At 38.9% G+C, this 21,583-nt stretch overlaps 1 protein-coding gene across 1 annotated transcript; it reads left to right on the top strand.

The window, feature by feature from the left end:
• Window positions 1-7,388: 7,388 nt before the first annotated feature.
• LOC127218093 (spindlin-2-like) lies at window positions 7,389-13,165 on the top strand. The gene is made up of 3 exons (XM_051179090.1): window positions 7,389-7,526; window positions 12,171-12,231; window positions 12,354-13,165. Exons 1-3 carry the CDS (start codon window positions 7,389-7,391, stop codon window positions 13,163-13,165), a joined length of 1,011 nt encoding a protein of 336 aa, XP_051035047.1.
• The last annotated feature ends 8,418 nt before the right edge of the window (window positions 13,166-21,583 follow it).

Raw genomic sequence — 21,583 nt, 5'->3', positions numbered from 1 at the left:
CACCACTGTCCAGATGTTTCTTCCATTTCTCTTGCATTGTATTTCCTGCTGTGATGGAATTTATTCCCTAGAACTATCTGTCAAAATAATCTCCTTACATTGCTTCTTGTCAGTAATATTCATACAGCTTTGAGAAAAGTAACTAAAGTTGTGTGGACAAGGTTGTGACTTGGAGAAATTGTGGAGTTTGATGTGATGACCGTGGGATAACAGGAGCTGATGGGTAGAGGTAGTCCCTGTATCTTAGAATAAAAGGGTAAACAGGCATGCCTTGGAGAACCTAAATTCCTTTGTGGTTAAGAAGAAACTATGCGATACCAGACAGGGCTTACTAATACTCTATATGATCCATATTTCACCCTCTGCCTTCCTTCATGTTTAAATTTTTATTTTTTATCTTGGTAAGGTTAAATATACCACACACAGAAAAACAAAAGAATCCACAAATCATTTAATTCCTGAGAAGTTACATGGGCATATTGTGGTTCAGTCTGGCTCAGGGATAGGAAAAGCAAAAGGAGGCTTAGTCATTAAAGGGGTATGAAGGGATTCAGATGTGTGTTGATCTTTGAAGGTGAAGTAGTAGCAACAGTACTTGACAGAACACAGCTTCTTCCCTTGTGATGACCACAAACATAGAGTATATCACAATTGTCATAATCATATTTTTTACTTACTGATGACCTCTCAATAAAAGGCACACGGATTTTCATAAACACAGCAACATTTGGATGAGGGATTGCCCAAGTGTTTATTATCAATAGTGTCACGTGACCACTCAACAAACTTGCCTGACAATGCCTTGTCTCATGGGTTGGACAGATTGCTATATTTTAGCTCATCATCCAGTCCAGTCATATGGTGGGCTCTGAGATGGCTTCTGTTAGCTTAGATATTTACTCTTCCATAGCAGAAATGGAAGCAGGGCAGGTAATAGGAACTGATGTATCTAAGGTATCTGGGGAAATGGGAATTTGAACCCAGTCAGTCACAATTAGAATTGAATGTTACATTTGAGGTTTTTTTTTTTTTTTTTTTTTTAATAGCATTCTCGTCCTTGTGATACCCAACTCACTCTTTTTCCTGAGTTGATTCTTTGTTCAAAATCATGTCTTGAAACCACAGAAAGTAGCTTGCTCATCAGTAAAGTAGCAGAAAGTAAATCTTGGCCAAACTTCTTCAATCTCCTGTCAGAGTAAAAAGCAAATGATATTTTACAATGCATATCTTTGTGAAAATTACCTTAAAGAAATCACCACATGGATCTTTATTTTTATTTGAGGAATAACACACAGAGATCAATATATATATATATATATATATATATATATATATATATATATATGACTCTTTATTTGAGTTTTCTATGGTCTGAATTCTGTACTGATGATGGCTAAAAGCAAAAATAGCAAAGTATCCAAGTGTCACACTACTAAGGGAATCTGAATTTCATACTTGAATACTTCTTGATTTATTTACTATGAAAAGAATGCAATTTCCTGTGCATCTTAATTTTTAATGAAGTACTAGTTTGAAGGCAGGAAATGGTAGATGAGTAATTAACATTAACATTTTTACTGGTGATGAACAGAAGGAAGACAATTGTCAGTAAGTTGATCATTTAAAGGGAGAAATCACTTCTTATTTAAGGATGGATGTGAGTTAAAATGAATGTGGACAGGAGATATGATGATGAGGTTGATGACAAGACAGGCAGGGACACTAGCAAATAAAACTATTGGGGTTAGAAAACCAGAATCCCCCGGTTTTAAATTACCCACTTTATATACGTATCCATTTAACTGGGATCCCCAACAGGTCTTTCTGAACTTATCTACATATTTTATCAGGTGACATCCTTAGTAGTATACCTTTGTACTTGCTTTGTGTTGCCTGTCTTCATGACAACTAATAGACATATATGGAATGTCCATTTCTATCTCCAAAGACACCTAAATATGAATAGTCAACCTACTGATTGATTTGGAAAATATAGATTGATAATAGGCATGCTTGTTTCATAACGGGCCAAATCTCTAATAAATAAATAAATAAATAAATAAATAAATAAATAAATAAATAAATCGAAACAAAACAAATAGATTTGGCAATCATATCATTCCTCTCTGTCCCTAGCAAGGCCTGAAAATATCTTTTCCCATGTGGATCTATTAAAGCTGTGTCATAACGTCTTAAATTTTTTCATCAGTGTATACTGATTGAAAAAACAATGGACTTTATAATTATATCATGCATTTTGACTATATTCCGCCTCCATTAATTTTTCATTTCTCTCAAGGGACTTTTCAACGATTGATAAATAAGATTACATTTCTCCAGTCCAACCCATAGAGTCTAAAATCCAAACACACCACATATATTTTAATTTTCCACATCATATAGTTATGATCAAAATTATGATTGAATATATTATATGGGTCAACATTTTGTTGGCCTATGATTCTAGCTCATAATCCAAAAGCATAAAATCCCACTAGACTTTAAGTAAATTAAAAATGTAGGAGAGTGACAGCTTTAACTCTTAAACCATGTTCATTTGCCTTTAGAATGACAGAATTAAAATATTTAAAAGCAGTACCATTTTCCAAGATGTACTCTATCACTGTGTTTTATGTAGACACAAGTATATCAAATCATGATTATGCACATGGACATTGTATTTCAGTTAAATGACAAGCCTGCATTATCTAACCATATTTTGACATTTACAGGTCGATTAGTTGACTCGTTGTGTGTATTTTCATGATGTTAAATCATTATATATTATCCCTTCCAATACAAGCAGTCAAAGGAAAATATTTCTCATCTTTCTGGGAAGCTCTGTTTAAAACTGGCATGATTTCGTTAAGTATTTCATAAACCTGAATAGTGAAATAATAAGTGCTATGTTAATTTATGTCTGAAAGTATTAAGCTACAATTTGATATTTATTAAACCAGAGAACATATTACACATTTTTCTTTGCATGTTTGTGATTTATTTTGAATTCTTAAACATAATTACCAAATACCTGTTATATCACATATTGGTAGAGACATTTTGTGGTTGCCATTCATAATGGTAGAATTTTCTATTTCAATTTTCTGCTAATCTTGAATATTTTATATAATATGATTTGAAGCTCTGTTGTTTATTAACAGATATTGAACACATGCTAATAACTGTTTCACATTCCTGGGGAAGTAGTCTTCATATGATTTTACAATCATTTTCTTTGTCTCCAGAATTTTTACTTAAAATATAACACATATAACTAATGTAAAATTATACATTTATGGAGTTCTCTTATTTAGCATTTTTGTATAAATATTGAAGTTTACACATAAAACAGTTGGTTGTAGCATATAATTTTTATACATATATCAGTATATTGTATTCCTATTCATCCCTGTAGCATATTATTTTTATACATATGTCAGTATATTGTATTCCTATTCATCTCTCTACTACATGTTTTTTTTTTTTATTTCCACATTCCACCACCTCCTTCTTGTTGTTCCCATTATTCCTCATTGTTTTCTTTTTTGCATACCTACAGCTTGTATTTAAAGCCTGGTTTATATAAACAGAGAATATTCAGGCAACACTTGTGATGGAAATTATCCACATTAAAAATGTTTTTCAAAACAGAAAGGACAGATGTTGAAAGGACATTTACACACCTTTCCAGTAATCAGAGCATCCAGTGTACACCTCTGTGAGAACCAAAGCCTCACCTGAACTGACTCTTACCACCCTAGGAAAAATGCCTGAGTTATTGTTTCTAAAGTTGGAATATTAGATCACTGGATGAATGTAGTTAATTTTAGATAAAATTCTCTACATACTTCTGATGGAAATGCTAGTGCAGCCACTATGGACATCAATATATAGGTCACTCAACAGACTAAAATTGAACTACTACCTGTTGCAGCTACATCACCCTTTTGTATATATTTCTAGAGGATCCAATGCCTGCCTGCAACAGAGACAACTACAACCCACATTTCTTGCTGCATATTCACGACAACTAGTTTTTAGATAACTCATTGTGGAATATTAATAGTAATAATTAATAATAATGACTCATTAAGTGATCTTCTATATATTTTTTCAGATGAACAATTTCCTCAAAGTATTGTTTTTGTACTGTTGTTAGTCTCTTCACTGAATTGATCATGCCCTTTGTTATCCAGATATATATAAATTAAATTTAATGGCATTTGTCTGGGTTTATTTTATTACTTATATTAATATCTTAAAGAGTTTCTTTTGCTTCTAGTGTTTTCCTGCTGAAAATTAATATACATTCCTATATAGATTATGAAACTCGATGAAAAAGTCTATTGTTATATTACATGCTAAGGCTAAATCAACAACAATATATTTATTATGTATAATTATGTAATATAAAATAAAGTGCTAGTCACCAATGAGCTACAGATATGGTAATTATTCCACAATATTAAAATAGATAGTTTATGTGAAGTTTGAATAAGAATGTCATCCAAAGGTTTCTTATATGAGAATGCCTAGGTAATGGCATTCTTTGATGTAGATATGGCCTTGTTTGGGGTAGGTATAGATTTATTGGAGGAAATGTGACACTGGGATTGAGACATAGAATTTTAGAAGCTCAAGCTAGACCTCGTGGCTCTTTCTCTTTCTCTCTGTCTGATGACATCATATGCAGATGTAGATCTCTCAGCTACCATGTCTGCCTGCAGTCCACCCTGCTGCCTGCTATGAGGATAGTGGACTGAATCTCTAAAATTGTAAAGGAGCTCCAATGTCATGGTTATCATATCTCTTATCAGCAATAGAAAAGTAATTAATGGAGACTGTCACATAGATTCATGGAGCAAAGTAGCCTTGCAAGATATTGTACACACAATGTGAGAACCTCCACAAACACATTAACAATTGGCTAAGCTTTCTGTCCTTGGGCTAATGAGCTGTCTACATCCACTCCAGTGATCACAACGCAAGTCATTCTTTAGGCAGATTACTAGGAATCAAACATGGTGATCATGGTTCCTAATTTTCCAGTACAACAAACAAATTAATGCGATAGATGTGGTATGATGTAATGGGAAAGTATCAGGGATACCATCCCTCCATTTTTAAAATTGCTTTAAATGTGTCTACTGATAACTGTGCTTTAGGATCGAAGGGCTAGACCAGTAATCAAAAGATGGAGATGTTTTGTTCCAGATTAGGTTTATACTAAAATAAATGTGCTGGGTTACAGATTAAGTTTATGTTACAAATCCACACTATACCATTGTTGTGCTTTTGCTGCAAGGGCAGGCAATTAAACACAAACCACAGGACTGAACACGACCAGCTGATGTTTATTTCAGGAGGGAAATAAGAGGGGTGAAAGTTGTTGGCCAACCGGGAACAGAGAAAGAGAGAGAGAGAGACAGAGAGAGAGAGAGAGAGAGAGAGAGAGAGAGAGAGCTTGCGAAAGGTGCTTTTTTAAAACGGAAATGATTCATATGTACACCGAGTCCTTACACATCCATGTAAGGAGTGATTTAGGCATCATGTAGCCACACCAGGTATGCGTGTGCAGCCCACTGTCAGGGCCAGGGTCATTATATGCCGAGGTTCCAACAATGCCACCCCTTACCATTAAATACAAGGGGAGTTAGGCGTGGCAGGATATAGAGTAAATACATTTAGTTCTCATCACTACTTCCTGATGATCTGTGGGCATAGATCATCTTTGGGGAACCAAAGAAACATTAGTTATTGCTACATTCTGGGAAAGCTGGATGTTTCATCACATTCCGTGATGCATAGAAATCTAGTACCTCTGTAGGCCTGGCAAGATGTTGGCAGATTGGAGGACAAGATTTAGAAACAATTTTTTTTCTTAAGTACGGGTCCTTGAATGGAAGACTGTAAGATGGGCATGGTGTATTTTTTTTTTTCAAGAGATGAGGGAAAGGTGTCTAGTGATGAGGGAGCAATTGAATAGGCTGTGTCTGGAGTGAATCTGGCCTGTTTGTGTGGGTCAAGTTTGGCATCCTGAAACTTACAAGAACCCTCTGAGTTTGTGAAAATATAAATCCTATTCACATTAGCAGCTTAGTGTTAGAAATAATTTGTCTGGATGCATTAACATTTTCAAAACTGACAGATAATTTATCTCTTTAATGTTGACAATGCAATTATGATCATATATTGGGATAGTTTGGTGTTCAGTACACAATCAGAGTTGGAATTCTAGTTTATTAGTTGGTTTTTCCATTGTAGTCTAGGCTGGATGGAATATTTCTGGTTACTTTTACTCGGGAGATCATTGTCTGTCCAAATCAGTGGCTTCTAGCTGGCATTCCTGTAACAACAGCTACTTGGCTGGAATAGAAGTCTTGAATGAGTTGTTTAGGGATAGGTAGAGAGGAAATTGATGAGCAGGGTGCAATTAAAAAAGGAAGAGTTCAGATCATTCTGAGAACAGGAAGGAATGCATATGAGGTTCCCAGTCCGGTATGTGTGGTTGTAGGAGTGAATCCTGTTTCTTCTGAAGTAGGACACAAGCTGTATGATAACTGTTTCTTCTGAAGCTTAAAGGAACAACATCCCATTGTGGTGTCTGTATATGAGTTGTGAGTTTCAGGTCAGGAAATACAGGGTTTTAGGTGGAATAGTTGAATCCATTGGGGAACGCCCTCATCAGAGCAGCTGCTGGAGTGGCAAGAATTTCCTAGAAGTGGACACTTCTCACAAGGGAAGAACTGTAGGTGGTTCGGCTTTGGTAGGTTGAGGGCATGTAGCAGCATGAGCATAGGTAACTAGGGTTAAATTAGATGGAAGAGTTCGTCATTCAGAAGAAGAAGCTGGAGAGCAAGAAACTGGAGGAGAAAAAGCTCAAGAGGAAGAAAGACAAGGAGTAGGAGCAAAAAGAGCCAAAGGGGTAGTTGGATGTTGAGGATGAATTGTTGGAGGTTCATCAAAGGGGTCTGTGTTAGTGGAGTTTGCCTCATAGTTAGATTTCATGGCTAAAACGAAATGAGATGGAGAAGAGGAAGATGAAAGAGAATGTTTAGCAGAGAGGTAGTAGAAAGCTTGGACCTGCTGTAGCTCCTTCCATCTACCATTCTGCTGGTAGTAATTTGGAAGGTTCCATAAAATGTCAGGATCCAAAGAGCCATCAGGTGGCCAGTTTGACTAATTATGTATGTTGTTTCTAGGCCATTTCTTATTACTGACATGAGTGGTTCTGGGTGGCTTAAAGATTGCAATTAAGTGAAAGGGTTTTATATTTTCTAGCAGACATCCCATTGTAGTGGATGTGATTTTGTCTTTTGTTGGTTTGTTTCCCATGGGTGAAACAAAAATGTCAAAGATCACTCTCGGAGCTTGCCAGGTTGAGAACGATGTCAAGGGCAAGACTCAACAGGACTCAGCAGTCTGAAAAACCGTACTCAGTAACCACCAGAGTCTTAAAGCTGAAAGTTGAATGTACCGCTCAGCGAGGGCAGTATTGGACTTCACCCATAGGAAATGTACCAGAGGTAATGGTCAGTGAGAGGAATCCTCAGTGCCCTTAAAGAAGGAGACGGGGGCTCCCCTGCTTCCAGGATCACCAGAAGTGTACTTATTGGAAGATCAATAGCCTTCAAATTCAAGGAAATGTCTCCCCTGACCAGGAGAAAGGGTACCTTACTGAAGTATAGCCGCTATTAGATGGTGATCTCAGCAGATGATGAGTGGGCTGTCATTAGGGATCAGAATCCACAAATGTCTTGGCCAACCACCAGCAAGTGACAGGAGGATTAAAGAGAGAGCATGTGTCAGTTTCACAGCACCAAATATTTTTATGTGGCTACAGTGGCAGAGAAGGAAACACAAGACTCAACATACCCACATGGAGTTTTTGATGAAGGGAAATAATGGAGGTATGATTAGGTGTTGGCCAACCAGGAAGAGAGAAGAGAGGAGGGGTGAAGGGCCCGTGCTTAAAAGGGGATGCTTTCACATGCATACTCAATCCTTACTCCTTACAAATCTCTATTTGTGATGTATCTATGACGTGGACACACAGGTATGGTATGTCTCACTCATGGTCAAGGTGAAGAGTCAGCATAATGCCAAAGTTCCAATAAGCATCATGCATACTTAGTATGTAGGATGTAACTAAATATCTATCAGATGTATGCCCAATTTAGAAAATGGAGCAAAAAGGAAAAGCTTTAGAATTATGAGGATTAAGGCCTGGCAGAAGTACAATAACTGCTTAAAAAAAAACACAATAATCATATAATTGTAGAGAGTGGAAAACAAAGAACAGTGCTGGCAACATGATGTCAGTAAACTTGAGAAAGAAATAAAGAAGGGCAAGAAAGTGGGACATGACCATAATTTGATTGAACTTAAAACCTATATGGTTTGGTAAAATTAAAAAGTGGGATAAGAGAGAAAAAATTGGGAAAGGGGTCATTTTGTGGATAGTGTCTATGAGGACATCTTGGGGCAATAATAGCTTTATAGCTATGATGGTAATAGGCGAAATACTTTATAACATAAAATGAAAGGTGTTATGTTATTGGTTAAATAGCATGTAGGCTCATACTCATTAGTTATTCGATAATATGTTTGTACAAAAGTTCCAAAGCTTCTGCAGCACAGATTTGTCTGACCTTCTAAACCCAATATGAACTTTGATACCATGAATACTCACCATGCTACACTCTCTCTAGTAGTTACCTTTCTGAGGTTTGACAACTCAAAATTGTGAATGTGTAAGAACAGTCATAATTGGAGCTGGAGAACTGAGAATTGAACTCGTCAAAAGGACACATCACCAAAAATCCTATCAAGAATATCTTGAAAATGAGGCATTGAAAAGTTATAATAAGTAAATTGTTAGAAATTGCAATGGAGAAACAAATTTTGTAAGAATAATAGAAAAATAGTCAATTTCCTTTTAACATAATAACTCGCGGATGTTATGAATATCGACTGTGACCTCAATTGCCCTTGTGTCATACCTTATTTTTGTTGTTGTTGTTCTTTAAAACCCAGATAATTTGTGTGGGTTGATTGCCTCCAAGTTTAGTGTGGGCTTTTATTGTGATAAACATATTAACTAAATGAATCTATATTTTTACGTAAATGTTCTTAGATCTTAAATCAGCAGATAAAATTTATCTAAAATAACTGGGTACAGCATTGGGGTGCTGTATTAAAATGGGAGGAAAATGCCCTGAGTTGGTACAAAATAATTTTCAAAGAAAACATTTCTAAAGATTTTTCAATGAAGTGACACTTTGTCCCAGTGTCTGTGAATGAGAAATCATTGACCTGCAAAATTTTAGACAGCTCTGTTTTTCTAGGGTGAAAGTGACAACACAAAATAGTAGACAGGAAAATTTGGGATTTGGGGACAAGAATGTGTATTTGCATGCCAGGATTGCTAAACAAAATAGCACAGACTTATTAGCTTAGACAACAAATAACTTATATTCTCAAAATTGTGAACTTCCTAAATCTGAACAAAAGGTTTAATTATTTTAGGGTGTTTCTCCTGGATTCTAAGTGTTGGTCTCTACTTCTGACTTCAGATGGCCTGATCTGAGTGTCCCTGTATTCTAATATATTATAAGAACTCCAATTATATAGGGTTAGAACTTATATATATTTGATAGAAGTTGCCTAAATTTCCTGTACAAAGGCCCCATCTTCATAAAACGTCACAGTCTTAGGGGCTGCATGCTGAGATTAAAATAGGACTTGATGGGGAAATAATTCAGTCCTTAACCCTGAGTATGTAGGTTAATACCTGCTGCATTTCTCAGACAATTCAAAAAATATCACATTATTTTTAAAAAAAAATATTTTGTTTTACTGAAATGTATTAGAATGAAACCTTCTCCAATATCCGATATTATTTCCAGAATGTAGGTTATGTACCACACAATATACATAAACAGAAAGGAAAGAAATATGAATCACACCCATAGCAGTGTATGAGCAACTAACACAATTAATTTAAAAATTCAAATCACAATGACAATAATTTAAAGGTAAAACAAACTAGTACTTTTTTTCAAAAACAGTTTTTCAAATCTAATAAATACGTACTGTTTTAAAGAAACACGGAACACACAGCAGGGAGGTCATAGGTGATGGCACACCAACATTGGTGAGGCAGAGGCAGGCAGATCTCTATGAGTCAGAGGCCTGCCTGGTCTACAGAGCTAGTTCCCGGTCAGCCCTAGTTATACAGGGACACCCTGTTACAATAAAAAAAAAAGTAAGAAAGAAAGGCATTTCGAGACATGTCTACTAATGAATTTGTCAGTTTATTATTCAAAGCATTATGCCTGTGCCTAATGTAAATGAACTGAGCTGCAAGTTGAAATTATGTGACCCTGGATATCCACATCTTCGGAAGCAAAACTCATTATTAGTATATATTAATTAATGTAAATTTATAAATGTGCATACTGTATAAAAAAAATGATCTATGACCGAAGTGTATATAGGACTAAACATGGTGAATTTTGTATTTTTATATGAATTTGACAGTGTAAGCAATGGGCACAGTAAAGAGATCACTGAGATGGCTGCTCCAGGGTAGGGATGGCAGGTTTTTATTTTAGGTGAGAGAAAATGAATAACCAGAGTCATCTGGAAGAATCTGGAGTAGTGAGAGAATGAAAGAGACTGGACACGGCCAAGGCCTAATTCAGGGCATGAAAAGAATATGTGGGTTATACGGAAAATGCATAGCTGAGGGTAGGGAAGCCCATTATCTGGAGCAGCCTAGGTCTTTAAGACAGAAGAGCAAGTGAGAAGGGCTAGGATACAGGCCTGGGCTTTAAGGTGTTTAATAAATTTGTGTGAAAAGGAAAGTGAAGTAGCCTGAAGGGCAGCAAGGGTTTGATATGCAATCAGAGGTATATGTCAATAGCAAGCCATTTGATCCTTTAGGCAGAGACAAAGGAACTGACTCCTTTTGGCTGATAACCCACCTACAGTAGTTTCTGGGGAATGCTTCTCTTATCTAACCACCAAAAATGCTACTCTAGTTCAATTTGAGGTAACCTTAGAGTCATTTTGGGGCAAGTAAGTGGTCCTGCCTTTTAGGAGGAAATGCACTATGTACTGCAACTTATTATATGACAAAGAAATTAAAGAATTTTAAAAAAATATACCTGAAGCAAGAATATGAGAAAACCAAGAGAGGACTTAAAAGGACATAACAGGACTCAGGGTGATGAACATTGGAAATAAAAGAAAAACATCAGGGTCACCAGATGAAAAACAAACAGTATAAACAAACAAACAACACCAAACTACCCACCTAGGTCACCACCAGCACAAAACAAAAACAAAAACACACAAAAAAAAAACCCGTAAAATTAAGCATAAAAGAGAGGAATCCATTGATTAGAAAATGAGACTCAAACTTTTATAATGAGAATGAGAGAGTAGCACACTTGATGGAATCCATGGTTGCAGTGCAGCTGCCTCTGCGTGAGGAAGGCAGAAGAACCCAGTAACCCACCAGCAGCAGGACACCAGCAGCACTCAGCTCCCATATCTTGTCCAGTCATACTTCCAGACATCCATGGCTAAAGAATAGCATGCAGGCAGGCTGGTGGCTCCTCTCTTTGAGCTCTAGTGAGCACTGCCTAGACTGAGTGCCTTCTCTGCTCACTTTTGATGGAGGCAGAAACGAAGTGGCCAGTCCCTGCTGCAAAGCCCTGGACAGGACACCCAAAGAAACTAGTATCTAAGTGGATGCCAGGCAAGAGCAGTGTGGGAGGGAACTGGCCTGACGGAGAAACAGAATAGCAGTGGGCATATAGCACACATGTGGATGAGGACCAGGTCTGCATTCAGAGCCAGGCATAGATTCAGAAATGAGCACAAAGGAGCATGGAGGAGGGGAAGAGGGGGTGAATATCTGGAGGAGAACTGGGTCTGCAGCCAGTACCCTGAGGCCCATGCAGACGCGCTTAAGGCACTGAGGTTAAAGGCAAGGTGGAGGAAGAGAGGTACTTTGCTGTGTTTCACTCTGCCTCCAAACAGGTTAGCTCCCATGGCGCTGGCGCCCTAGGCTCTGGGAGCTCAGCTTAAAAGTGGCCAACTCTGGTGACTCACAGTTCCTAATTCTGCTGGTTGTGCACTGCCCCACTGCCACTCTCTAGCCCATCCCAATTGCACCAGAGAAGCTAGAAGCACACAACTCAGGAGCAGATGCCCAGGCAGGTTTGTCCTCAGGCTTCTTGAGGGTGGTTAGGGACCAGCGCCTGGTGCTGAGGCTTCGAACCAGGAAAAGTTGGCCATTTGTCCCCTTAGCTAACAGGCTCTTCCTTTTTCCCCCTCTTCAGCCATGGACACAGGGCCCAGCACCAGCGCCCAATATTCCAGGACCCAGAAGGCCAAAGGGCAGCCCAACAGGCTTCCTAAAGGAGCCAATGGCCATGAAGCCACCAATGATGCTGGTCAAATGGTGAAAAATGCTTCACAGGAGATGCCTAAGAGTGGATCTTCCTCTCCTGCCCAAAATAACCTCGTGGGCCGCAGAATTTCCCACTTCTGGAAGGAAGATAATGGGGACGTCACTCATTGGAAGGCTACAGTCCTGGAGCAGGTTGCTGTAATGCCGTCTCTCTATCTGGTAAAATATGACAACATCGACTGTGTGTATGGATTAGAACTATACAACGACAAGAGAATAATATTCCTTGAAGTTCTTTCTGAAAGGGTGGAAATTTCCGAAGGCCCTGATCCCATGCTTGCCGATGACATAATTGGAAAAGAGGTGGCACACCTCTTTGAGGAAGACTGTGGACTTAAGACTCACTGGAGGGGGATGGTCCTGGGTCTAGCACCAGTGTTAACAACCTTTTTCTATATTACCTATGAGAAAGATCCAATCCTGTATATGTACCAGCTTCTGGATGATTATAAAGAAGGCAATCTCCGTATCATTCCAGGCTTGGATGAGGCTCCTCCACAAGAAGTAGATCTGGGAATTGAAGGTGGTCTAATAGGCAAACGTATAGAATACAAAAACGAAGATGGATCTTCTAGAATTGGGAAGGTGATCCACCAAGTTGAATCAAAACCATCTGTATATTTTATCAAATTTGAGGATGATTTCCATATCTATGTCTATGATATGGTGAAAAGGATCTGATTGATTGGGAAAGCCAGGTCACAACTGTTGAAATAAAGTTATGATTTCTATATATGCTGAGGCCTTTGAGTGCATTGGCAGCTCTCAGTGAGCTTAACGGTTGGTTGTTCTAGCAAAGACACATATTTGTGTGTAAGCCATGCTCTGTGAGCACTTTGAAGTATGGAAACACTGGGTGTATTATGGTGGGTGGAGCAGGGAAGGATGGAACAGCTGTCAATTCAGCCCTTGAGAGAAGTGAGCACATATCCAAGATCGTCATCTAAAAATGGATGAGACTTATATGGTCAGGTTGGGGGGAGGAAGAGAAGGGACTGGAGATGGTATGTGGAGGGGGGGCCTGAGAAGTTGACTGCCTAGGTACAGAAGGAAAGTAGCCAGAATGAGAGAGATGCCACAATGAGGGGAGGGACAGAGTGAAGGAAGAAACATGGACTGGGAACGGATGATGGAGGGAGGTAAAAGAGAGTGAAGCCTTCTGGTCAATTCTGGCCCTCACAAGACCAGACCTACTACATAGAAGAATACAGAGAGCAGCCTACATGAGGTTCTCAATAAGGGTACTCAAGGTCTGCTCCACAGGGAGGACTATGATGAGAGAGGATCTGGGACGTGGGAGGCCAGGAGGACTCACTTATACCCGATATAGGCACTAGAAGGGTGTATATGTAGAAGGAACAATTCCAGGAAGAATGCCTTTTTGGCAATCCACATTCTTCTCGGTGGCTGTCCATGGTGGTAATGGTTACCTGGCAAACAAAGCACAAGCACTGGAGAATCCCTGAAAGCTCTTTCCATGGGACTAGTAGAACAGTGGAACCGAATGGCCTACCGGACTGGCCTGGTTTCAGAGAGCCTGACACAATATGAACCCTAAGCAAACTAGTAAGAGTTCCATGCTAGCTCTGCAAACAGGGTAAACACTTCCTTTGATTAAATGGATCCTTGGTGAATCCAGGAATGTCAGTCAAGTCACACTGTACTTCGTCTTTCTGGAAGTCCTTGCATTCCACGGTAGTGGGGGCATCTGATGATTGTGCCTCATGTTCATGCTATAGAGAGAACTTGGCAGTCCATGCTCTTTCACAGTTGCCTGAAGCCACAGATAGCTGAATTCACTGTCCTGGCAAATAGAATATGCCCTTCTTTAGGCCTATCATTCCAGTTAGATTCCTTACAAAGCCTATAGCAACTCACAACTTATGGGCCCCTACAAAACAGACAAGCTCCCTCTGCCTTCTGAAAATCAAAGCCAATCCTGATGGAGATGTGTTGTGTTCATCTCTTTTTTGAGAATGTGGTATAACCACCAAGGGGGGTCGTTGAGTAGGGCTGGAAATTGTGGCTTTGACTAAGTAATTCCTTAGGATGTACAATGTCATGTGGAATGGCTGTCGTTTATGGGGAGAGAAACTTGCAATGGCAGTAAATGGCCTCAACACTAGGTAGTCATGTGTCAACCTCTTCAGCCTTCTCTAGTCATTCTTCATCCTTATGAAGTCCCTCTGAGAGCCGCATGGTGTGTTTGACCTTTTCTGTCAGGTGTCATCTCAAAAGTGTCTTTCTGGTTCCTGCTCCTGAGTTCTTCCTGAGGCCACAACTGGAGGACTTGAGGATATCCTAGACATTGAAAGAAGGTGTCAAATATCATTGATGCACCCCACCTAGCATGCAGTGACCTCTTAGGCTGAAGGCCTCAAGAATGGTAAAATACAAGCACACCTCACCTGTAGGTTTAGTCTCTATTACTACATAATATGGTTTGGCTGGGCCAACATCAGCAGGTCCTCCAGGGACCATTTCTGCTAACTCCCATGTTTTCCTTGATGTTTCTATTTCTGTTGTGTTATGCATCAAGGCAGACTTTAGGTCAGTTCCTATAATATAAACACCTTGGGATAGGACTCATGACCCCACAAGTAGTAAAAAATGGTGGTGTGAGCAAGGGTTTGAATTATTTTAACCTTGGAAAGTTTTCCCTTGGATGTGCCTCCAGTTGCCCTGCCGTGTTTGGCGAAAGAGGCCTGGGCAAGAGCCTAGTGCAAATTCATGAGCCTGGATAAAGTTTGGCAACCAGTCTTTGGCCTGTAATGTCTGCAAAGTAGTGAGTCACTAATATCTGATGTAAGACTGTTGAATGCCTTGTTAGTTGCTAGCTTGGTGGAATATTATTGGCCCTTTCTCTTCAAGTAAACCCAGCCCATCCTAAGATTCCTACCCACTATGCCAATCCTATATATGTCCTGCTTGATGTAATAAACTGAATTCATGCCACTGATCAGGCAGTCACCATGCAGTATCTGAATGTTCTTGCACTGTGCAAGGCCTGGGGAACAGGATGACATTTCCTGGGTCCTCTTGTCTGAAGGAGGGATTGCTGAGGAACCACCCTGCAATTGACTTGCTGGCAACATGGGGCAACCACAACTGAGGCCAAGCCATCACTCTAGGTATGCTAGACACTTAGCATGGATAATGCAAACTCACCTAAGCATGATCCAGGCATTATGACTCTCCACCTCATGCTTCAGTCAAGATGTCTGAAGCTCAAAAAAGCAAATGTCATGACAAGTTTTGATACCATCAAAGCTTTAGCACCCTGATTCCCAGATCCTAACCTCTTCTTTTGGGAAACCTGGGAGAGGGTTGGGAGGGTGGTGATAGGAAGAGAAAAGGACTTTTGTGAGTTCCCCTCCATCAGGTTCCACCCTACTTTCATGGCCCTTAAAGGTCCCCACTCACCCCTGCATATCTTGTCACAGTGGGTAAGGCTTACCTTGAAACTAACCTGCTGGTCTGTGGCCAGCTAAACTCAAGGAAGGAGAGGAACAGGAATGGATGTGTACATGCACTGTTATTAGGCCAACGTCCTGTCCCTTACCCAGAGAGAAAGTGGAAAAATGAAATTTGGCTGATATCGAAAAGGAAAGAGACAAAATGACCAACCCTCTATGGACTGATTTACAATTCTTCCTAACCTATCTTCTCCTATGTTTGTGCCTCACCACCTCCTCCTCTTCCTTCTCCTCTTTATCCTCATTTTCCTGACCTGTATGATTAATTAGATCATACAATTCATCCACCAGAGGCTTCATTAGGTGAATGTTCATTAGCATTGATTCACTACTCAAGGGCCAAGCTTGAGTAGTGAGTCTGGCATTACAGATAGTGGGATTAGAGTTGGTGAAGCTCAGTGGCCAGCGAAGATCTGTCATGTGTGAGGAGAAGCAGCCAGCAGGGCAGCTGATCGAGAGAGGTAGAGAACTGTGGGAAGTCATGGGTATGGGGGAGGGGTTTGTCTTCGGGGTGTTCGTGGTGCATCTAGAGAGTTGGCTGAGAGGTTAAGAGCACTGTCTGGTATTCCACAGGTTAAATTCCCAGCACCCACATGGTGGCTCACAATCATCTGTAATGTGGTTTGGTGCCCTCTTCTGCCATGCATGCAAAACACTGTATACATAATAAGTAAACAAATGTTAAAATGATATCACTGGGTCATCAAAGAAACATTAAAGACATACAGGTTACAACCTTTAGAATGGAATTTCGATTTTCCCTTAACTGAATGAGGGAGAGGGTTGTACATATAAAGCAGAAGTATAGCATGGTTTGTGTTATATAATATCAAACACACTCTGCCATCTCCAGAATACCAATTCTCAGCTCTTGAAAACTGGACCACAATCACAAACCTACCAGATACAAGTTGTGAGTAGGTGATTATGCATGCTGCACACAAGAATCCTGTGCCATAATATACCTTCTGTATTTTTAGAAATAGCATTTACCCAAAGGTGTTGATTTCTCATTGTCTTTAAGGATTCTTGGCACACTCAGTAAGACTTTGTATCAAATACAATTCTGAGTGCACTGGAGATAAGCCTTTTATCAGTATTTAGATGATTACTTAACCAGCAGAGCATTCTATGGTAGGAATACACCCATGGAGGAATGGAAAGGTGGGCCAACTCAATATAAATTCTCTGGAACACTAAGCCCTTTATGAATACCCTGCTAACCCTAGGTTCTAATCCTATAAAAAGAATAATGACCATATCGTGTTTCCCCAAGTGTGACACTCTGAAGGGAGTGGTCCCCATAAGCTCATGAGGATTGGCAATATTAAGAGGTGTGGCTTTGCTGGGGTAGATGTTTCCTCACTGGAGGAAGTATGTCACTGTGTGGCTTTGAGGTCTCCTAAAGCCATTCCTACTGTCTGAGTATACCTCCTGTTGCCTTGAGATCAAGTTGTCTTCATCACCAGGTCTGCATGCACATCTCCCATGGTGATAATGGACTGAACATCTGCACTGTCAGCCACCACTTCAATTAAGTGTTTTTACATTATAATAGCTGCCATAGTCATTAAAAGACATATCCAGTTCAGAATGCATCCTACTTGTACTAAGAACATTTGCCTGTATTTCTTGACCCATGGGAAGAGTGATTGTCTGAAGCCTTCCTATCTCTTCTTGGTTGATTCAACACAAAGAAAACAGAAGATCTGGAAGAGAAAGGAAAAAACAAAAAACAAGTCCTTTATCTTAAATTTCACTGGGACAATATTTGTAGAGTCAATAGCATTTTGAGGACGGGGTATTCTCATTAGACGGAAGTTAAGACCATTTCCACAGTTCTGGGTTGTACTCCACCAGATAAGAGGATTTCAACCTGTGGGTCATGACCCTTGAAAATTGAATGACCCATTCCTTGGGAATTTTATCAGATATCCTGCATTTCAGATGCATACATTATGATTCCTAACAGTAGCAGAATTGCAGGTATGAAGTAGCAATGAAAATCATTTTATGGTTGGAGGTCCCCACTACAAGGATAAGAGTATTAAGGTGCCAAAGCACTAGGAAAGTTGCAAATCGCAGCACTAGGTTAAGTGTCTTCTACTTTGCTGTCTCAGAGAATATTGGAAATGGACTTGTTATAGGGTCTCCTATATGGGACTGAAAATTATAGGGGGGAGCTATGCTTTTGATATCACCAAAAGTGAGTCATTTATGTATGTAATCACCACACTAATAAAATTTTCTGGCAAGGAAGAAATATAGACCCATAGTTAGCATGTGCTACCTAATTTGATAGAATTCGTGGCTGGATCACTATACTATACATGGAAACACACTTTCAAAACAAATGTCAAAATATAGTTCTAATCTTACTGCATTGTGGTGCTTCATGTCAGACATATTACTCTTTCCAAACTCTGTCTACAATGAGAGAGGAATTTCCTCTTGCATGTTTTCCAACACTTCAAAAGTACTAGATTTAATTTTATCTCCTCAATGCTTGCTGATTGTGTCTTCCTACCACTAAAATATTTCAGATCAGTGTTGTTGATCCAATCCACTGAGTTAACTCTATATGCAATACCAAGGTCTATTACGGTTAAATAAGGATCAGGACAAACAAATAAGCTGAATAGATGTTTATGCAGGGAGAAATAACATACACCCTAGATAGATTAACACCAGCAGTATCCACCTGATGTTCTCCTCTCCCAGACCCACCAGCAAGAGAGCATTCCCCGGCTCCTCCTCATCCCTCCTTCCACAGGTCAGTTCCACCCCTGGCTCCATTCAACAATGGGCTTGGTCAGTGCCACAGAAGACACAAAGTAAATATTCCACTAAAATTCCACTTTTAGTCTAAAGAAAAGATTTAGGCTTGATACAAAACTATATACAAAACAGTGAAGAACAAGTGTGCTCTATGAAAAGGAAAATCGAGAACAAAAGGATCTACATATCTAGTCCTAGGGTGAAGGCATAATGGAGTTTAAAACATAGCATTAAAAAGTCTAATGTTAAAAAAGCATTACGTAATTTGTGTTTGGGTGTCTTGGTTCCTCCTGTCCTGTAGGATTGTGTGGTATACCAGTTATGTGCTTTGTGTTATAATACTCAAAAAATACTTTCAATTTGCTGGAAACACATGCTGGAGCATTGTCAGTTTTTATTTGTGCAGGTATGCACATAATGGCCATTATCTCCAATAGGTGTGTGATAACAGAATCAGCCTTTTCAGAGCTCAGTGCAGTGGTCCATTGAAACCCTGAAAATGTATATATAGTGTGATGTATATATATTAATTTTCCAAATTCTGCAAAATGAAACACTTCCATTTGCCATATTTCATTCCTATTTATACCTATAGGGTTCTTGACTGTTGGTAAAGGAATTTTGTTATAGAACAAGCAAGTAGGAAATTTCCTTGGCTTGTTGCCAAGTGATAGAAAAATCCTTTCTTAAACCATTGTTGTTTACGTGGTGTTTTAAGAAACTCTGAGGCTTCTAGCACACTTCCTGTCAATAAACTATCAATTTCATCATTGCCTTGTGCTAGAGGACCTGGCAGACCCATATGGGATCTGATATCATATATATATATATATATATATATATATATATATATATATATATAGTCCTCTTTCTGCTAGTATCTTGTATCTGTATAAACAATGAAGTTAATTCTGTATTTTCAGGAATAAAATCTGCATTCTCAATGTGTAAGAAGACTCTCTCTGCATATTGAGAGTCAGTAACTATATTTAAAGTTTGTGTAAAATCCTTAAGTACTATGATAATGGCATACAATTCTGCCTTTTGGACAGAATTGTAGGACCTTTGAACCACTTTCCTAATTTTTCCTGATTTATATCCTGCCTTACCTGATTTGTTTGCATCAGTGTAGAATGTAGGAACTCCAGAAATAGGCGTTTTTCTTACAACACATGGAAGAATCCAAATCGTTTACTTTATGAATTGTTTCTCTTACTTTGGGGATAATTGTTACTAATCATTCCCAAAAAATTACTGCATGCTCTCTGCCAATATTCATTATCTTTCCATAAAGAGGAAATTTCCTCAATAGTTAAAGGTGCTATAATTTCTCTGGGTCCCTTCCTGTTGGCTGACAAAGTCTTAATTTAAGTTTTATAATCAAGTCAGAGATGATTTCTATATAAGTTTTTAGTTTTTTATTCTGTTTGTGTGGTAGGACTATCTAGTCTAACATGATATCTTCTCTCTGCATCAAAATCCCTGAAGGATATTCCTAGATGGTAATATACCCATCATACCATCTAGGTTTCGAACCACATGGTCCACAAGTGCTGCTAATATCCTCTTTTCTACCCATTCTAATTCCCTTTCAGCTTCAGCTGATAGTATGCATGGACTATTCAAGTCCTTGTATTCATTTAGGGCCATTTTCAAGTTTTTCAAATCAAGTCCTTCTACTCCAATGGTATGCAGTTGAGAAATATCTCCTAGTCATTTTTGAAGATCAAGAGTCTGGTAGTGATCTCTCATGATCTGTACTTTTTGCCGTCTACTTTTCTGTACACCTATTTTATATCCTAAGTTGTGCATAGATTCTCCATTTTGTATTTTTTCAGGTGCAATTTCTAATCCCCAGTTAGGTAAAACTTCCTTTACTTTCTCAAACATTTTTTTTTCTAATATTTCTCCTTTAGAGTCATCTAACAGTATATAATCCATGTAATGATAGAATATGGATTGTGGTAACTGTTTACGAATTATGTCTAGCGGATTTTGTGCAAAATATTGGCACAGGGTGGGACTATTTAGCATTCTCTGTGGCAAAACCTTCCATTGATATCTCTTCACTGGTTGAGAATTATTGTAATTAGGTACCATGAAGGCAATTTTTTCTTGTAAAGGTATAGTTAAGAAGCATTCCTTTAAATAAATAACTATTATAGGCCATTCTTTGGGAATCAAAGAAGGCAAGGGCATTCCAGGCTGTAGATAGCGCATTGGCTGGATAACATTATTGATGGCTCTCAGGTCTGTAAGCATTCTCCATTTCCCAGATTTCTTTTTGATAACAAATACAGGAGAATTCCAAGGCCTGGGTGATTCCTCGATATGTCTAGCATTTAGTTGTTCCTAAACCAGGCTTTCTAAAGCTTCTAAATTCTCAGAGGTCATAGGCCATTGTCCTACCCAGACAGGTTCATCTGTTAGCCATTTTAAAGGTAGGGCTTTTGGTTCCTCTGTGTGTTCAGCACTTGTATTCTATTTTTGTACAGCCTGGCTATTTGGTATCTGTCTTTTACAGTACTTTATAATATTTTTCCACAATCATGAGGCCTTTTATGGTTCCTATCTAATACTGGAGTAATGCTAATCTGTATATTCCATTGTTGTAATAGATCACGACCCAATAATTTAATCACTACATCAGCTGCATGTAGTCTCATCCTTCCTCTCTTTCCTTCTCGTTCTATCCATTCAATCCATCTTGTGCTCTGTTTTACCTGAGACAGGGTTCCAATCCCTAAGAATTGAACATTTACTCATGCAGGGGCCATCTTTGAGGCCATGATTTATTAGTTATGATATTTACATCCTCCCCTGTGTCACGTAACCCATCATACAG

The sequence above is a fragment of the Phodopus roborovskii genome, unplaced genomic scaffold (genome assembly GCF_943737965.1).
Source record: "Phodopus roborovskii unplaced genomic scaffold, PHOROB, whole genome shotgun sequence".
NCBI lineage: Eukaryota > Metazoa > Chordata > Mammalia > Rodentia > Cricetidae > Phodopus > Phodopus roborovskii.
Note: the sequence above shows the minus strand (reverse complement) of the source record. Positions and strands in the feature narration are given on the sequence as shown.

Bases quoted from the DNA above. Each gene is read 5' to 3' on its own strand.
- LOC127218093 (XM_051179090.1), top strand. From the start codon at position 7,389: ATGTCAAGGGCAAGACTCAACAGGACTCAGCAGTCTGAAAAACCGTAC. The intron at 7,527-12,170 runs GTAATGGTCAGT...GCCACTCTCTAG, and splicing joins CCATAGGAAATGTACCAGAG to CCCATCCCAATTGCACCAGA. The intron at 12,232-12,353 runs GTTTGTCCTCAG...CCCCCTCTTCAG, and splicing joins AGGAGCAGATGCCCAGGCAG to CCATGGACACAGGGCCCAGC.